This window comes from Plectropomus leopardus, chromosome 10 (genome assembly GCF_026936395.1).
Source record: "Plectropomus leopardus strain MGB_pleo_1.0 chromosome 10, ASM2693639v1, whole genome shotgun sequence".
NCBI classification, from domain to species: domain Eukaryota; kingdom Metazoa; phylum Chordata; class Actinopteri; order Perciformes; family Serranidae; genus Plectropomus; species Plectropomus leopardus.
Window position 1 is genome coordinate 17,172,007 of NC_142185.1, and position 16,594 is coordinate 17,188,600.

A 16,594-nucleotide genomic window follows, 5' to 3' on the forward strand; every position below is an offset into this window, starting at 1 on the left:
AATCATCTCTTAATTACTTCCTCCTGCCCTTTTTCAGACTCACAGGTTCAACCTTCAGGTAAGCCCAGCACACTTAACCCAACAGTCATACAGTACAGTCAAAAAAGATAGTGTGACATATAAAAGCTTAAATTTCACAAGTGGGATATTTAAAGAAATATTTTATGTGGTAGAAAAAAAGTGAAAGTCTTTTAAAGCTTGTGTTAACCACAGACCTTATTTCAGGTGGCTAACCAGAAACCAATTTTAAAAAAACCCACTGACTTCAAGAAACGGGGAACTGGGAGCAATGAAATGCAAACTCCTTCTATGATTCTGGTCTAAGTCGTGCAGTTTTGCAGCTGCTGTTGTGAGCCAACTGTTACAGGGCTCCCACACATTTTTACTGATGGATTTTCATAACTTTTCCATAACCAATTTCCATGACTTTAAATTATTTAAAGTAGCCTGCCTGGACAACTCTGAGCCGTTACATAAATATTACTTTAACTATGGACCCACCACCTACATGTCTTATAAGGGTGTAAACATTAGATACATGTCTTCGTGTTTATTTCATGATTAAGTGATAGATGACAGATGTTATATTTTTGCCATAATGTTACAGAAGAAGTTCACAAAATGAGAGTACTACTAACTGCGCTGACTCAGTTTGGGTGCTCTGGATCGTCACTTCCTTCTGTTCCTTCTGGACTGCATGGATCCAAATGATGTGGGTCACCTGTAAAGCAAAGAGGAAAATCAAATCAAGTCCTCTGATTACAACCACATATTAATCCAGACATTGGGTCCAAAACATACTGCAAAAATAAAGTACAATTAGTTAAAACCAGGGGAGTCTCTAGGATTTAAAACATTGGGAGCTTAGCCCGCACCTCTGTAGGAAAAACAAACATCAAAATAATTTAAAGAAAACATATCCAAGGGATGTTGGATTGATTTTTTTCTTCCATTTTTTTTCTTTTCCCTCTAAAATTTTTGGGCGATTTTTTTTCCCTTTTAAAATATTTGGTGATATTTAAACAAAAGATGCCTACCAAACCTGCAGGCCTGCTAAAATAAAAATCGCCAAAATTACATCATTCATCACAGCCAGAAACTGTTAAAACAGAAATTATTGTTGGATTTTTAAATATCTGACAGTCATTGAACACTTCATGTGGGACAAACCACAGTATTTTGCTCTTTTTTCAAAAATGCATTTTCCCCAAGTCACTCAGGGAGGCTTAAGGAAAAATATTTGTAGCTTTGGGGAGGGTAAAAAAAACAACCCAAAAACAGCCAGCCCCCTCTGCTGATAAATAAAGAACAAACAGGCCAAATAATACCAAGAGCATGAATAGAGAAATAGTCACTGTTCTTCTTAACGAAAAGTCTCAAACTCTGCAGCAGAAAACCACACTTCAACATAAAAGTTTTACTGTACTTCGAAATAATGTTTGTTTTTTCACAATGGACCGCAACCCACCAGTTGGGAACCACTGACCTATACGAAAAGATCCTGCAGTCAAACAGTATTACATAGCAATGTTGCAGTTTTCAAATTCACCAGCCACAGGACTCGTAGAGGTGCAATATTTTGTCACCTAAACCCATTAATACTTCAACCAAATGGAATCATGAGAAGATACTGCACATTTGAATTGCAATTATCCTCCACAATGCAGCGGGTCAAGATTTACTTCACTCTCCAGACAAAGAGACGGTAAGAACAGTTTACATCTCCATTCCAGCTGACGTTAGTGACAATATGAAGATAAATGGCCTCATTTTCCTCTGTATCAGAACAGATACCTCTTCTGGAAGCTATCTGAATTGTCAGTTTTAAAAGACATATCTACTTACTGGCTTCTCTAAATTCCCAGGACACAATGCTGTAATCGCTGTTCCAACTCAGGAGATGGATCCTTTGAGTTTTCAGGCTTTTCACATCAAAAGTTAACATTTTAAGGCTTGATACAGCCAAAAGAGTTTAAGTATCAGTGGTAACCTGAGAAATGTTGTCAAACTAATGGAGGGAAAATTGAAAATAGTGGACCAGGTTAGTTGTGAAAATATTCATATAGTTAAAAAACAAAAAAATATATATGTTTTTTTCAAATATAACATTCATTATTCTATAATGTCTTCTGATTAACAATAGATGCAGTCGTTATATGGGAACGCCAATAAATGTCACATTATTTTACAGCGAGACGGAAAACAAAGCATTTGCCACCTTGCTGAAGAGAGTCAAATTTTCTTAAAAATCCAGAATTGAAGGATATTGTTGAAACTGGGCCCCTTTCCTCCATGTTTTTGTGTTTAAGTGACTAATTGGAGCAACATCTTATTTTAAATTGTTGAGCAAAAGCAGCAACCAGGCCTGTTTTTTCCATTGATAGTGACATGCTCGGATTGTTAACAAAGTGTCTGACAAGAAAATTAAAGGATCCCTGTTTCCTAAAGATACACATTTTTGTTAAAGAGTAAGATTATTTTTGTTTAACCAGTGACAGCCCTAATATCTGCTATCATCACATACACCAGACTCTGTTTAAATAAACAGTAATTTTATCATACTAAAACACACTTCATAAAAAGTCAACCTAAACGAAAGAGAAATCATCTTAAGTTTGTCTTTCGTCTTTTTTAATAATCAACTCGTTAGATGTGAAAATATGCTGGTTTTATAAATGCTAAAGTGGTTATTTAAATTGAGTCTGGTGGTTTTGGAGATGGAGATTTCAGGGCTGTTTCTGGTTAACCTCATTTAAGACCTGAAAATTAATTTAAAATGCCTATCAAAGGCTTACACAAAGTAAACTGAGTGCAGTTCTTGTCCCCTTTTTAGTATATACATGCGTGGTCTTACTTGAAAGATAAAAAGTTTTTCCTCCAACACTCACAACAGTCAGAGGAGGCGCTTTTCAGAAAAAAGAGGGTAAAAGAATTTACTGAATGTGTGAATATGAGGAAAAACAAATCAACACAAACGAGTCTTTTTAGAAGCTTACTGTATATAAAGACACTTCTGCAAAACCTCAGTTCATAAGACTGTTTTTTTTTCTCGCTTCAAACAATCTAGGAGCCATTTGTTTAACATTTCTGTAAATGTTTAACCCCTTGCTGACTCCCTCTTTAGCACACCCCTTAACTATGACTAGATGCCGACAGTATCTTTGTATCCAAGTGTGGAGTTTATAGTTTTTATTTGCAGATGTTTTTTTTATCTGTCTTATTAATGTAATATCTACCAATGACTGATGACTGATACCTTACAAAATGAATGAGGTCTACCTTTGCTCAAACTGACTGGTGCACAACAGACCGGGACTCTAAGAGGTGCAAAGGCACATATACTGGTTGTGTAATGCCTGCGTGAGCCTTTGAGTAGGAATGGGCCTTTGTTTATTGACATTTCAGTGAAATACTTTGTTCTTTCTCATTGCATACCTTCTTGATGGTGATCGGACTCCTCAGTTGGAGATCTTGACGTTCCAGTGTTTTCTACAGTAGAACTGTCCTGCTCTTTTGCTGCAAGAAATTGATCTTCATGACATGCTTTACAGTATTTTCCTTTTTAACTATAAGAAATATAAATGGATGAAATATCATTTCTAGCAGGAATGGGATATAAAAACCAAACCGCAAAAACATGCAAAACATCAGAACAAAATTGAAACCAGATGGTGTGCCAGATGGAAATGACTGTCACACACACATCATATGATTACCTAAAACGGTTGTGTCAGTCTCTTTTTCTTCAGTCTCAGCGGTGAGCTCTGAGTCTGAGCAGATGTCACCAAAGATAAAACGGATCTTCTCCTCTGCATGCTGCTCATTGGAGGAGCCGTGGACCGAGTTATGGAGGATGTCGGAGGCAAAGCGCGCCCTCAGAGAGTTTGGGGATGTCTCCTTAGCTTGATCAGGGTCTGTGGGGCCCATCATGGCCCTCCACTCCTCCACTGCATTTTCTTTGGTCAGGATGAGCATAAGACACGGCCCTCTGAAACAAAAAATGATAGTATGTTCATATAATAGAATTTTGTGTGACTCATGAAATTTACCAATTCACTTCAACATATCCAACACATCTCAAACATGGAGGGAAAAAGCAATGTGCCTGCCCACTTTTATTAATTCAGTTTACTGGTAATTTTGACTATTATGACTAAAGGTCTACTACAGTGTGGTCATTGTTGCCATGGATAAAAATTCAAAATTCATCATGACCAAAGACCATTTTTATACTGAAATTTATCTACAGAATAATTCAATTAAATTGTCAAGAGCCACAAAGGGACACTTTAACAAGCAGCCTTTGACTGCACCGTCCCAGTTAGGACTAATTTGGTTCTTTGCAGATAAAAAGATGTCTAGACGTCTAGGTTAAAGCTGAGCATAATTTGGTGGAAATGTGCATGGTGTTTCACATATCTAGGTTAAAGGACTACTTCACCCACAAAATGATCATTTGTATATCAAATATTCCTCCCGTTACATTGAATCCGTGAAGAAAACTTTGTTTTTCTTACATGCCTCCACAGGGACCAAAGAATCCCAAAATGGAGAAAATTCTTGATGAATTTAAGTAAATGGGGGTTATGTTTAACAACAGCAAAACTACTATATCAAAACATCTGTATACAAACTCTCATACAACTCATGCAGTAAAACAATAATAAAGTCTGATTTATGCAGTCGTATGCTCAGTGCTTCCCAAACACGTGTTTTCTCTAAAACCTTACTATTTAAAACACGACTGCATAAGAGTAACACACTTTGGGAAGTGCATATTTGAACTCTTCTTGTAGAAATCCTTGAGCAAAGTTCAAATGTACACACTTGCCTTAGTGCGCTGTTTGTCTCTGCGGAAGAGTGTTTTAAATAGTAAGGTTTTAGCAAAAATGCTTGTGTTTGGGAAGTATTGTGCACACGACTGGATAAATGAGACTTTGATTATACTGACTTCACTGCTGGGTGTGATTACAGGTGCACTTCTGACCACACCCTACAGGTGAGACAGGCTGGAAAATTCCAACCAGAGAGGGCAGCAAAACACTGCTTTTCAGCCTGGTGTTAAGTAACTCTTAAAATATACTGTAAGCAATAAGCAATAAAATGGTACCTTAGCTATAAGACAAGAAACTTATAAAACACTTTATAGTGGTTAGAAAATAAAACTACAATTAATGCTAAACCTGAGCTGATCTTGAGGGATAGTGACAGTAAAGGTAGTTTCTCAGGCAGAAGAGCCCAGCTGCACACATCTCTCTGCTCACTGTGTCCAAGCAGTTGTGTAACAATCGAGTGAAGAGACTAATCGGAGCGGAAGATAACTCTAAAATCTAGACGAGAGGCGGAACAAAGAGTGAAATTGAGATAGACTTTCTCGCCACTTGCCTGAGGCTGCCTTGATTTTAAGCAGCTAAGATTACAGTTTAAAGTGCTGTTAAAACTTCCAGCGGCAACAGGAATTAGGGCAGGTCTGCGGTGGGCACTTTGCCCTTCTCCTGTGGCTGTGTAAGACTGACCGACACATGAATTCCACCAGTTGGTTGAAGAAAGGCTTTTCTCTGTGCTCGTTGTAAAACTCCTCAGCCATCTCCCTCGACAGCACCGTCTCCTTCAGCTGCATTACAGAGAAACCGCTGCCTCTGATCTCCTCCAAAATTGTCTCTGTTAAAGTCGACAGAAATACATCATAATGATATAATCTTCTGTGCATATCTATACAAACACAAGAAAATTTAGAACTTCTAAATGCTCAGAAAGTACCTCTGTGCTCTTCCATGGCATCAGGTTTGATCACTGCCAGTGTTTGCTGTTTAGGGAAGAAGAAGTTGATCTCTCGTTCTGCCTCTTCATGGCTTTCACTACCATGCAGCTGGCTGATAGGCTCATTCTCCACAGCAAAGTGGGCCCTCAGACTGAGTGATGACGGATACAGAAGTCAGCATCAAAGGTATGATTATACTGTCAGGAACAATCTACGTATATCTAATAGTTTATATTTGATAGTGTCCAGGACTTATTTTTGGATGAAGTGGTGTAATTTATTGTACTTTCTTTCTCTTCAGCTCACCCTTCCTTATCTGCTTCTATTTCAGCTAGTGATTTTCCACATTTCTAAGATTGCCTTTCAGCCCTGGAAACTGGAGTGAACTTAATGCTTTGCAGTCAGGAAGAGACTACAATAGAACTTTGTCTCTAAAATGTATCTTTGTCTTGTGACTGCACTAGTGTCAGAAAAGAAACAGTTATCTAGTTGATTTCTCCTTCTGAGTGATGCAGAACGTCGGTGTAAAATGGTAAGCCTTTCTTCTTTTTAATAACAGTTTAGTTAGTTTTGCAGTATCCCCTCCATGTTTGCAGGCTTTGCACTTGCTTACTCTATGCCACAAAAATTTATTGAAGACAATCTTTGAAGACAATTTATATATATATATATATATATATATATATATATATATATATATATATATATATATATATATATATATATATATATATGTATGTATGTGTGTGTGTGTGTGTGTGTGTGTGTGTGTGTGTGTGTGTTTTACAATGATTTTTTTTGTTTTTGTTTTTGTTTTACAAGATTTACAATGCTAATCTTCTGGTGTATTTATACCAGGTAGCATTCAAGACATGTCCAAAGCTTAATATTGATGGTTTGAGCTACCTTTTGTTATGGTTTCATGTTTCACACTAAATATTGACTTCAGTCAGAGGAAGCCGTTTTGTTTTGACTTTTTTGCTGTTTTAAAACATTGTACATGTTCTCTGTATTCTTTGTATCTTCATGAAGAGACTAAGGAATAAATGTATATATTATGTCCTTATTACAATTTTGCTAAAAACAAAAAATCTATGGTGGCCCAAGATTTTTACACAGTACTGTGTATATATATATATACACAGAAAGCAGCTAGTCCTCATATTTGAAAGGGTGGAGCCACAACATTTTTGTGAATGAAAAATGAATTAATGAATTGAACTTAAATAAATTAATTTTCTAATCAATTGACCAATCATTTCAGCTCCACTTGTTTGCTTTCATATATTTTGTGCAAGAAAATCTCAATGTGTAAAGTAACTAGTAAATTAAGTTATCAAATAATTAAATGTATTGAAGTAAAAAATACAATATTTCCCTTTGAAGTGTAGTGGAGTAGAACTTGAAAGCAGCAAGAGATTAAAATATGCAAGTAAAGTACCTTACATTTGTACTCAAGTACAGTACCTGAGTAAGTGTACTTAGATACATTCCACCACTGGTAAATATGGATAGCTAGCGATAGGTATCGGGGAAACAAAACCACTATCCTTTTCCTGTTTTGGTTGCACAATGGTTGATGTGCTTTCTTTGGTGCCATAAAGCAAGCCTTCGTTTTCCTGGGAGATCATACCTGGTGGCAGACAGAGCTGCTTAGTGAAAGCGAGGCTCATAGGTTATTATTCTCTAGCCATTACATTGATGATCAAAATTCATTTCATGATGATGAGTTAAATAAAAAATGTAAAAAAAAAAATATATATATATATATATAAAATAAAGTATTTCCACTTTAAAAACCTGACAAGGTAAAAAGAAAACTGCAGAGCTCTTTAGAACAAGCTGTTAGATAGATTAACCATGTAAATACAACTGGGAAATATATTACAGTGACTTCTCTTGTTATAATGAAGTGTGTAAAAGATAGGAGCCACTCACTATTCAGGACTCTCCTCTCTGGCTTTATTAACATCAGAAGGCCCAAGGATGCTCTTCCAGTGATCGACGGCCCCTGTTCTGGCCAGAGCCAAAGCTAGCACTGGCCCACTGTAAATACATACTTTAATTACCACTGCAGTAACATACTAATGTTTAGATTTTTTAGAGCATGTGTAAGTTACCTGGTCATGCTTCGGAGCAATGCAGGGAAGTAATCCTCCTCAACGTGTTGAAAGTAAAACTGCCTGACCTGCTCTTCTGTCAACATCACTTCTTTTTGGAGAGCCACGGTGAAGCCTGACTTGTGGATTTGAGCCAAGATTTCCTCTGCAAAACAAAATATAAACTCATTTGCAAGTTTATCAGGTACTGCTAGCCAATGAAGTCCAATACAACAGTCCTGCTGTCTTAATGAAAGTTTGGGGCCTTTTCTTCCACCAGGCGCAAAGCAGCACACAAGCAACTGTCATTGCTGGTTTCAGACTGGCACATTTGTCATCTTCATGTCCAGCACCCAAGTTGAGTAAGTAATAAATGCGTACTTGTGCCCATCTGTGCACCCATGGCCATGTAGGCATTGTTGGGATATCACTATTTTGAGGCAGTAGAAAGTGATTGTGCAATAGATCAACAAAAACCTTGTGTAAAGTCAATGTCACAGTATTTTCGTGTTATTTAAAGGGTGCATTATTAGGTAGTAAGATGTGCCTGCATAGGCAGGTGCAAAATGCACATACACTGATTATTACACACAAAGTGACACGAATGAGTTGTGGGTTGGTGAAATAATACATCAGTATTGAGGAAAATATTAATTACCTTCACTGCAATGTGAACATGCAGAGAGCAGAACAAAGCTGCTGTCTAACTCCTCATTAGGGTGCCGTGCACATTTACACACACACACACACACACACACACACACAAACACACACACACACACACACACACACACACACACACACACACACACACACACACACACACACACACACACCTGAACTGTACTTCTCTTTTCCCTTTGTCATGTTTACAGGTTTCCCACACATTTTCATGGACAGCATGTCCAAACTTTTCCATGACCTCTTAATGACCCATAATAGAAAATGTTTTTTCTTTCCTCACTTAAAACATATCAGATTCAAACTCCAGCTGGCATACATCAAGTAAGGAAGGAAAGGCAGAGAGAAAATTTAGAAATGTATGTGATGGTAAACAAAACATCACACATTGAGCAACATTACGTCAACAGCAGAAAGTAAAGCTGCTGTTGAATTACATTACATGCAAGGTTATCCACAACCAATTACTGTAACAATTTCATTACACACAACAAAATTACAACACTTTTCCAAAACTTTGTTTTTATTAATGTCATGACTTTTCAAGGCCTGGAAAATGTGACTGACAATTCCATTACCTTTCCAGGTTTTCCATGACATTGGAAACCCTGAGTTTAATACGACAGTTTTTAGTTTTTCTGCTCAAATGTCCAAAAATATGCCCTAGTGACATCACTGCTTTTACTTCATTACTCTCAGCAGGAAAATGCTCACTTCTCCAATTTGCTAAATCCGCCATGTAAATATAATAGCCAGGTGCACCTGGGAGTCTGATATGACACTGATTGGATGAATTCGTGTTGCATTAAAAACATGACACGAAACTTCTTTGCCCACTGTGCTTTACTGTGGCAGATCATACACCAGTTATCTAGCAAAGTTGGAAACGCACTAGATGCACTTGCAACATGCACCATAGACCATGTGCTCTAGATCAATTATAGAGCCCATGATGTTCAGGTTTTGTTTTAGCAGTGGTTATTTATTGCACTGTGTTAGGATGCATGATTTTTAGCTAGGTGTACCTATTAAACTAGTGTAATTAATCATTTTAGTAAAGTAAATACTCTAGTTTCAAAGTGTGATTAATTTTACTACAGTGATCAATTACAAAAAAGTGCGACTGCGCCTGTGCCATTCAACACCTTTGCTGTGGGAATCAAGAAGCATTCCCACCATGTTAATATGAACCACCTTTGTGTGTGTACTGGTGCTTGTGTATTTGGCTCGGGCCCCACCTCTGTTTTCTCTGGCAACGTCAGGCCGGATAAGAGCCAATGTCCTCTCCACACGCTCTTCCTCCCCATCCTGCTCCGTTACCGAGGCCATCCTAAAGTTGGGGAAGAAGAAGGCGAGCTCCCTGCTGGCCTGGTCGATGTCCTCACTACCGTGCACTGCGTTGAACAGTGTCTGTGTGCCGTATTGTGCCCGCAAGCTGCAGGAAGCCAGGGGGGGAGAAAGGAGAGGAGAGCAGATGGTTACTCGGCTGGTGTTCAACCAGAGAGAAGCATAATGTTTGGGTGTGTCTGACGGAGCAGGCGAGAATGTGCTGTTCATTCGCTTTCCCAGACTTAATCCTGAGATTGTTTCACACTGTTGCAATCAACAGTGCGTGAATTCATGTCTATGCTTTAAACAAGTGTTCAGCTTTACACAGACGCAGGGAAGATCTTTTTATCATAACATATCTAGCATGTGTACTATTTCCAGTAACTAACCTTTCTGGTTTTTCTCTCCTGGCTTCCTCGATGTCTGCTGGGCCAATAAATTCACGCCATGCTGGCACAACGTCAGCTGAGCCCTCAACCTGAGAGAGCACAAGAATATGCGACGGACCACTGGACATAAACTGCACCAGTTCCTCAAAGCAAGCCTACAAACCACCATCACATGCACACAAAGACAAGAGCAGACACACGTGTTAATGTAATGATCACATAAAGTCTTTTTATGTCTTATATCAGGCCTGACATGTGATAGGCGAGAAAGAAAGAAGAGAATTATCATGTAATTTATTTTTAAAAGGCAGAAACAACATATACACTATATTATCTTGTGGACATCATTGCTTTACCAAGCCACCTTTCCTTATATCTTTTGTATTTCTGAATCTCTAATCTTTTAGTGTCATCACAAACAGCGTGATAAGCAAAAAAGAAAAAAGCTGCTTACGCAGCAGATCTATTTTGAGCGTTGTATAGAAATGCAGATGGAAGTGTGATGTACTGCGAACTAATTGAAATGATTCTTGCGCTGGTTGTGACTGCTCTCCCATTAGGATGTTGACTCAGACTAACCTCACAAACACACACTGAACCGATCAGCACTTTGACTATAGCGTGCCAATCTCTGCAATGAGATACAAACACAAGTGTCTGTAACTGTCAAATGTTTTGTCATATGTCTGTGTGAGATGCGCCTTTTTGCTGTTTTTCTATTCTGACCGTACCTCTTCTGCTTTGTGCTGGTAAAAATCTCGAGCCTCAACGTCAGTCAGCGTGCGTTCCTCATGAGCCAGGATCTCAAACCCAGCGTCTTGAATCTAGCCAGGGGAGTATTGTGAGGATAATGAACTAATGTCAGCAGGAAGGCTTTAGACAATCTTGTCTTCTCAGAATGTGAGCAGTATTAGTCTCTGCGTACCTTCATAATGATCTCATTTGCCTTGCCGTGAGCAACAGCATCTGGTTTGATGATGGCAACTGTGTAGGATTTACTGGAAGGAACTGCAGGAGAAAAGGGCAGCCTGAGTGATGATTGTTAATGCAGATAAAATGGTAAATAGAATCATGATGACCCTGGTAAACAGCAACGGTAATCACAGTAATAACATTACCAGCAATAATGCTGTTGGCAAAAATAAATTGACCACTTATATGATTATATTGTTTCCACAGTACCAATTATGCTTTCTTCATTTTCTGACTGCCGTGGTGTCTCCTCCTCGTCTTTCTCATCATCCAACAGACAATCATCCTTAACCTGAGAGAGAAATAACAAACACTGGATGTTTGAACATGAGTGTCTATAACATTTTCATACATACGTTTTTATTTGAGTGAACTATGGCTGTAACTGCTAATTATTTCAGTAGTGATGAATCTATTTATCTATTTAATTTTTAATCTTTGTTTGGTCTACAAAATGTCAGAAAACAGTGAAAATCGTCTTTTATGGCAACCCAAGGTCATTTCTACAAATTGCATGTTTTGTCTGACCAGTTACACAATTAAAAAAAGTTGTTCTTTTCTTTTCTTCCAAGGGAATAGTTCTGCCACAAAATGATCATTTGTGTGAGCGAAAACGCATGTGATTGGGAAGCACCGAGCACTGAGCATACGACTGGATAAATGAGAAATGAGATTCGGATTATACTGCACAAGTTGTGTGAGAGTTTATAAACAGATGGTGTGATATAATTTTGCTCTTGTTTAATCTCTATAAACAGAATCTGCATATGTATGCAAAATCTACAGGCATCGGGAGAAGATTTTGGTATTGAAAGTGCTCTGGTTTCTTTTTTTATTCAGAGGAGTGTTGACGAATCATGTTTGAATGGCAGGTAAACAGTCCGTGTTGAGAGGTGGAACGCATTGGTCGAAATGCAATCTCTGAACCCATTGGCTGCAGTTTAACGACAAGTAAGCTTTAAATGAGCTTTTTAAAAAATGTATCTGTATTTATATGCAGATAGTTGTTTATAGAAATAACGTGTGCATGGAGGGAAAGTCGTGGCTTGGATATATTTGCTGGCTTGACCGCATCAGCCAGAAATATTAGCCTTCACCCTCAGATACTGATCTTCATCACAACAATAGCTGATCGGTTCTGAGATTGACTGTTTTTTTTTTGTTTGTTTGGTTTTTAGATTTATTTATTTTTTGGCTTTTATGCCTCTATTTGATAGGACAGTTATAGCATAAAAGGGGGAGAGAGAAAGGGGATGAAATGCAGCAATGTGCCATGGGCTGGAATCAAACCCGTGGCCGCTACAGCAGGGACACAGCCCCTGTATATGGGGCGCCTACTCTACCAGGTGAGCTACTGCATGTCCCAGATTGGTTGAAGTATTCCTTTAAAAGTGAAAAACCAAAATTTTTAATCTAGACAAAACGTCCCCATAATCCAGAGAAAGGGCCTTAACTACAAAAAACAGTAAATGGTCACGTTTGAGAAGCTGGAACCAGATAATGTTTAGCATTGTGTTTTTCATTTTGCATGAAAAATGAGTTAAATGTGGGACCCCTGTGCTGATTACATCAGTAAGCAAATGGACTCGGCTACAACTCAGTAGGGAATGCTGATTTATGAGTGTGTTTATCTGTTCAGTTTATGACAGTGTATGGACAATTTCAGCTTCTGCCTGAGGTACAGCATATCTTGCCATACATGCACTACAATTTGCTAGTCTAGCAACCATTATATTTCTCCCCCGGTTTTGTCTGATTGTAAGCTGGCGGGTTTACTGCGGTTGGTGGTTTTTGACCTGTGCTTTGGTTGTGTTTTTGTGTATATTTGTTGTATATAAAAGTTCAACATAAAATGCAAAAAAAAAATCATACAGCAGCTGATGTTCTGTAGATTGACTAACTGATTGAATAATACGCCTATTACATGACATATCACAGTAGAAAATGCACAGGTTTAAATAATATAATAATGATGGCTGAATCCCATTTAGCTTCTTCAGTTTCAGGGTCCTGGTACAGTGCATGCTGCTTCACTGTCATGCCATCTTTGCTCACAGGGACACTTGAATAGAACATCACAGTTTATGTCATTATCAACACCTGTGCTTTTCCTCCTGTGACAAGTAAAAACGTCTGCTGTGGAAAAGACCAAATGTTTCAGCTTTAGAATAAACATATGTGTGAATGGATAACTGTACTCTGTAACTGTGCATGTGTGTGCATGTTGCTGCTCACCGCTTTGCGCTCACCACCTTGCTCCAGGACCGACTTCTCCTTGGCCAGTTCCTCCACGATCATCCTCTGAAGGAGAGGAGCGTTGGCCCCTCGCAGCACAGCCACCAGCTCCCCACCCTTTTCATTCAACACAAGGACAATTTTTACCCTTTTTTTCTTGCATTTATAAAACAAGCAATAAAACTTTGACTACAGCAGGCCCATGTAAGCAGGATGGAAAAAACCCACTGAGTCTGCATTAACAACAAAAAAATACAGGAGTGCATGCTCAGGAATGAGAACAATTCTGATAAAAGAGAATTAATAATACAAATGAAATAATGGGCAGCATATTGCATCACCACAAAAGAGATCACGACTCTATTCACGGCTCTATTTCCTGGCCTACATCATTACACATCTGAGCATCATGGAGTCAGGATGAAAGGGAATATGAAATATAGACTGAAAATAAACAGATAAACATAGAAATAACCTGTGAGTGAAGATATTAAGACTGCAATTGTATACAAAGAAGAAACACAAAGCTGATTGCTTATATATGCCATACACAAACACTCACCCCATAGAAGAGGAAGGTGGGCTCGCATTTACCTCGATACTTTTCCAAAGCATCAATGCTGTCTGCCTCGGCCTACACACACACACACACACACACACACACACACAAACAATGCAAATACAAGTTTAAGGCTGATCCCTCACAAATTAAATTATTATATTTAATTATTATATTAAAGTCACTCAGGGCTTACTGTGGCAAAATGTAAGAGGTCATCACCCAATTCATTCTTTATTTTTCGGAGGAGGCTAACCACAGCTCGACAGGGCCCACACCACTGTTGGTACACGTCTACAACTAAAAGAGATTAAGTGTGTCAGGAGGAGTGGCAGACTGGTGCAAGAATTCAATCTGCAGTTATTCCAGTGAACACAGAGGGGCAGCAGCATACAATAAATTACTATCACAAAGACAGCACTCAGGACTGTACTTTATTCTTTATTTATCAGAGGAGGGGGGTGGATGTGACTTTGTTCTATATATATATATATATATATATATATATATATATACACACACACACATATGTATGAAGATTCCATATATAGATTTAACGTCCACACTTCCTACTGATGACTAATGTTTTCTAAAGATTTATTTTGCACTCTTTCTCTGTTTCGTCAGACACCACAGGCACCTCAGACACAGTGAAAACTACAACTAAAATAGAAGACATATAGGCTTCATAAACATAACATTTCCACTCACTCTCAATCTAATGTCCATTGATAAGCAGTCTGGCACACATTAACACGATGGAAATGTGCTGAAATAAAATAAAATGACCAAAAATGCACCACAAATGTCCCTGTTAAGACATATGAACAAAATTGTACATTAATGTGAAACAAATAAAAGAACAATTACCATGTGTGCCTCTAGGACATCTGCAGCCATGTTGCTCTTACCCACAATGCTACTGACCTCTGACCTCACTACACCACATCACATTTCCCACAATGCCCTCTACACTGGGGTGGTGTTACTCTCTGCATTAAGTAATGACCTTACATTAAAAGCAATACATTTTAACCAAATATTTAAAGTATGTTTTAGACACATTTTTTATCAAACTTTTTACCCTTTTGAACAACCTAATTACCTTAAATGTATACTTAATTATACATTTTTAATTGAAACATAAACAATAAACACATCCATGAAATCACTGCGACAGTTTCAAGTATCAGGACTTCACACCCACCAGCACTGCAAGTATATGTCCTTGAGCCTCCCTGTGTTACTGGGAAAAAATACATCACTCACCCACCACCATGGATAACCATATTTTTTTATATTCACGCCAAATGTAGGTAGTAATAATAATAATAATACACTGGATTTATATAGCGCCTTTCTTGAACTCAAGGTTATAGTAGGCCTCGGCTACTACAACCAATGCAACAAGCAAACAGAACAGGAGTGAGCGTTATCACCGAAACAAGTTTACACCTTATTTTCTTAAGCAAAATGCAAGTCCCCCTTAAAAAAACATTTGTTGAAGAGGCAATTTAAACAGTTAAAAATTCGACAAGTGTTACTATGATAAATGGTGTAATTTTAGTGATTTTTGAAGAAATCATTTAGGGTACTTTTTATGTAGGCCTACTTTATTTATTTATCCTTACATGCCTTTCAAACATGCAAGTAGGATTTGGGGTTCAGACCTATATTTGAAATAAATCTAAATCACAATACCATGCCTTTTAAGTTTTATATAATTCTCCCGTGTCAAAATAAAAAAGTCCCTCCTGAGTGCTTAAGAAAATTGTTTGATATGCCTCCTCACTTTTGCACCACCTCCTCCTCTTTGAAGAATAACCAACAGTCCCCCACATCACAGTGCTGTGATGCTAGTGTTCACTTTTAACGGGACATACCTCTTTTTTACAGTTCTTACCTGTTAAACCTTTAGTTGCAAGCATTTCCTCCCACTGCTCTTGGTTTGTGACGGAAACCTGGGCAAGAAAAAAAGAATTAATATCAGGTTTTTATAACGTTAGTTAGCTTAAAACATCGAGATTACATTTATACAACCTGCAGACTCGCTTCTTTCTTCTTGCCTGCCATTTGATTAGTGCGTCAAATTAAATGGACATATCTAAAAGGCAGCTATCAGACGATTTTTAAAGATAAGTATAATGACATGAAATGCTCGCGTGCCAAGCTGCTAATCACTTTATCAAGCTCCTCCGTTCTGCTCGCGCTTGTTTGGCCGCTTGGTTGCTAAGCGACGGCACTTCCGCCTTCCGGAGCCATTCATGAATGAAATACATTACATAATGAGTTGGTTAGCTTGTTCTGCGCTATTAATTAACAACAAAGCGGGTCGTTTTTTTTTTAAATTGCTGCGCAGTTTGATTAGTTTAATGGCACATATCAGTCAAAATGATCTCAGAGTGGGAGCTACATTTCTTCTACTCTCAACTGCCCCCATGGGTTGCTGTTAGATGGGGCAGTAAATGATATTGGTGGGTAATATGAGTTATTAATTTTAAGTTATACTGGACTGTTTCATGTTTTCATCCAAAGATTTTTGATAACCAAGCTCAATATTATGCCTTTT

The 16,594-nt window shown here is 38.1% G+C and overlaps 1 protein-coding gene across 1 annotated transcript; it reads right to left on the reverse strand.

The window, feature by feature from the left end:
* Positions 1 to 583: 583 nt before the first annotated feature.
* nme9 (NME/NM23 family member 9) lies at positions 584 to 16,240 on the reverse strand. The gene is made up of 17 exons (XM_042495147.2): positions 16,066 to 16,240; positions 15,929 to 15,986; positions 14,222 to 14,325; positions 14,029 to 14,100; positions 13,467 to 13,583; positions 11,442 to 11,523; positions 11,185 to 11,267; positions 10,991 to 11,083; positions 10,260 to 10,414; positions 9,780 to 9,976; positions 7,882 to 8,026; positions 7,700 to 7,807; positions 5,761 to 5,912; positions 5,517 to 5,661; positions 3,717 to 3,988; positions 3,436 to 3,516; positions 584 to 721 (listed from the first exon to the last, which is right to left on the reverse strand). The coding sequence occupies exons 1-17, from the start codon at positions 16,096 to 16,098 to the stop codon at positions 648 to 650; spliced, it is 1,971 nt and encodes a 656-aa protein (XP_042351081.2). The 5' UTR covers positions 16,099 to 16,240; the 3' UTR covers positions 584 to 647.
* Positions 16,241 to 16,594: the final 354 nt, after the last annotated feature.

What these genes read in the sequence shown, in the direction of transcription:
- nme9 (XM_042495147.2), bottom strand. Translation starts at nt 16,098, where the DNA reads ATGGCAGGCAAGAAGAAAGAAGCGAGTCTGCAG. An exon ending in AGAAAGAAGCGAGTCTGCAG is followed by an intron (nt 15,987 to 16,065) that starts GTTGTATAAATG and finishes TTTCTTGCCCAG; the next exon opens with GTTTCCGTCACAAACCAAGA. An exon ending in CGTTGCCAGAGAAAACAGAG is followed by an intron (nt 8,027 to 9,779) that starts GTGGGGCCCGAG and finishes TTTGTTTTGCAG; the next exon opens with AGGAAATCTTGGCTCAAATC.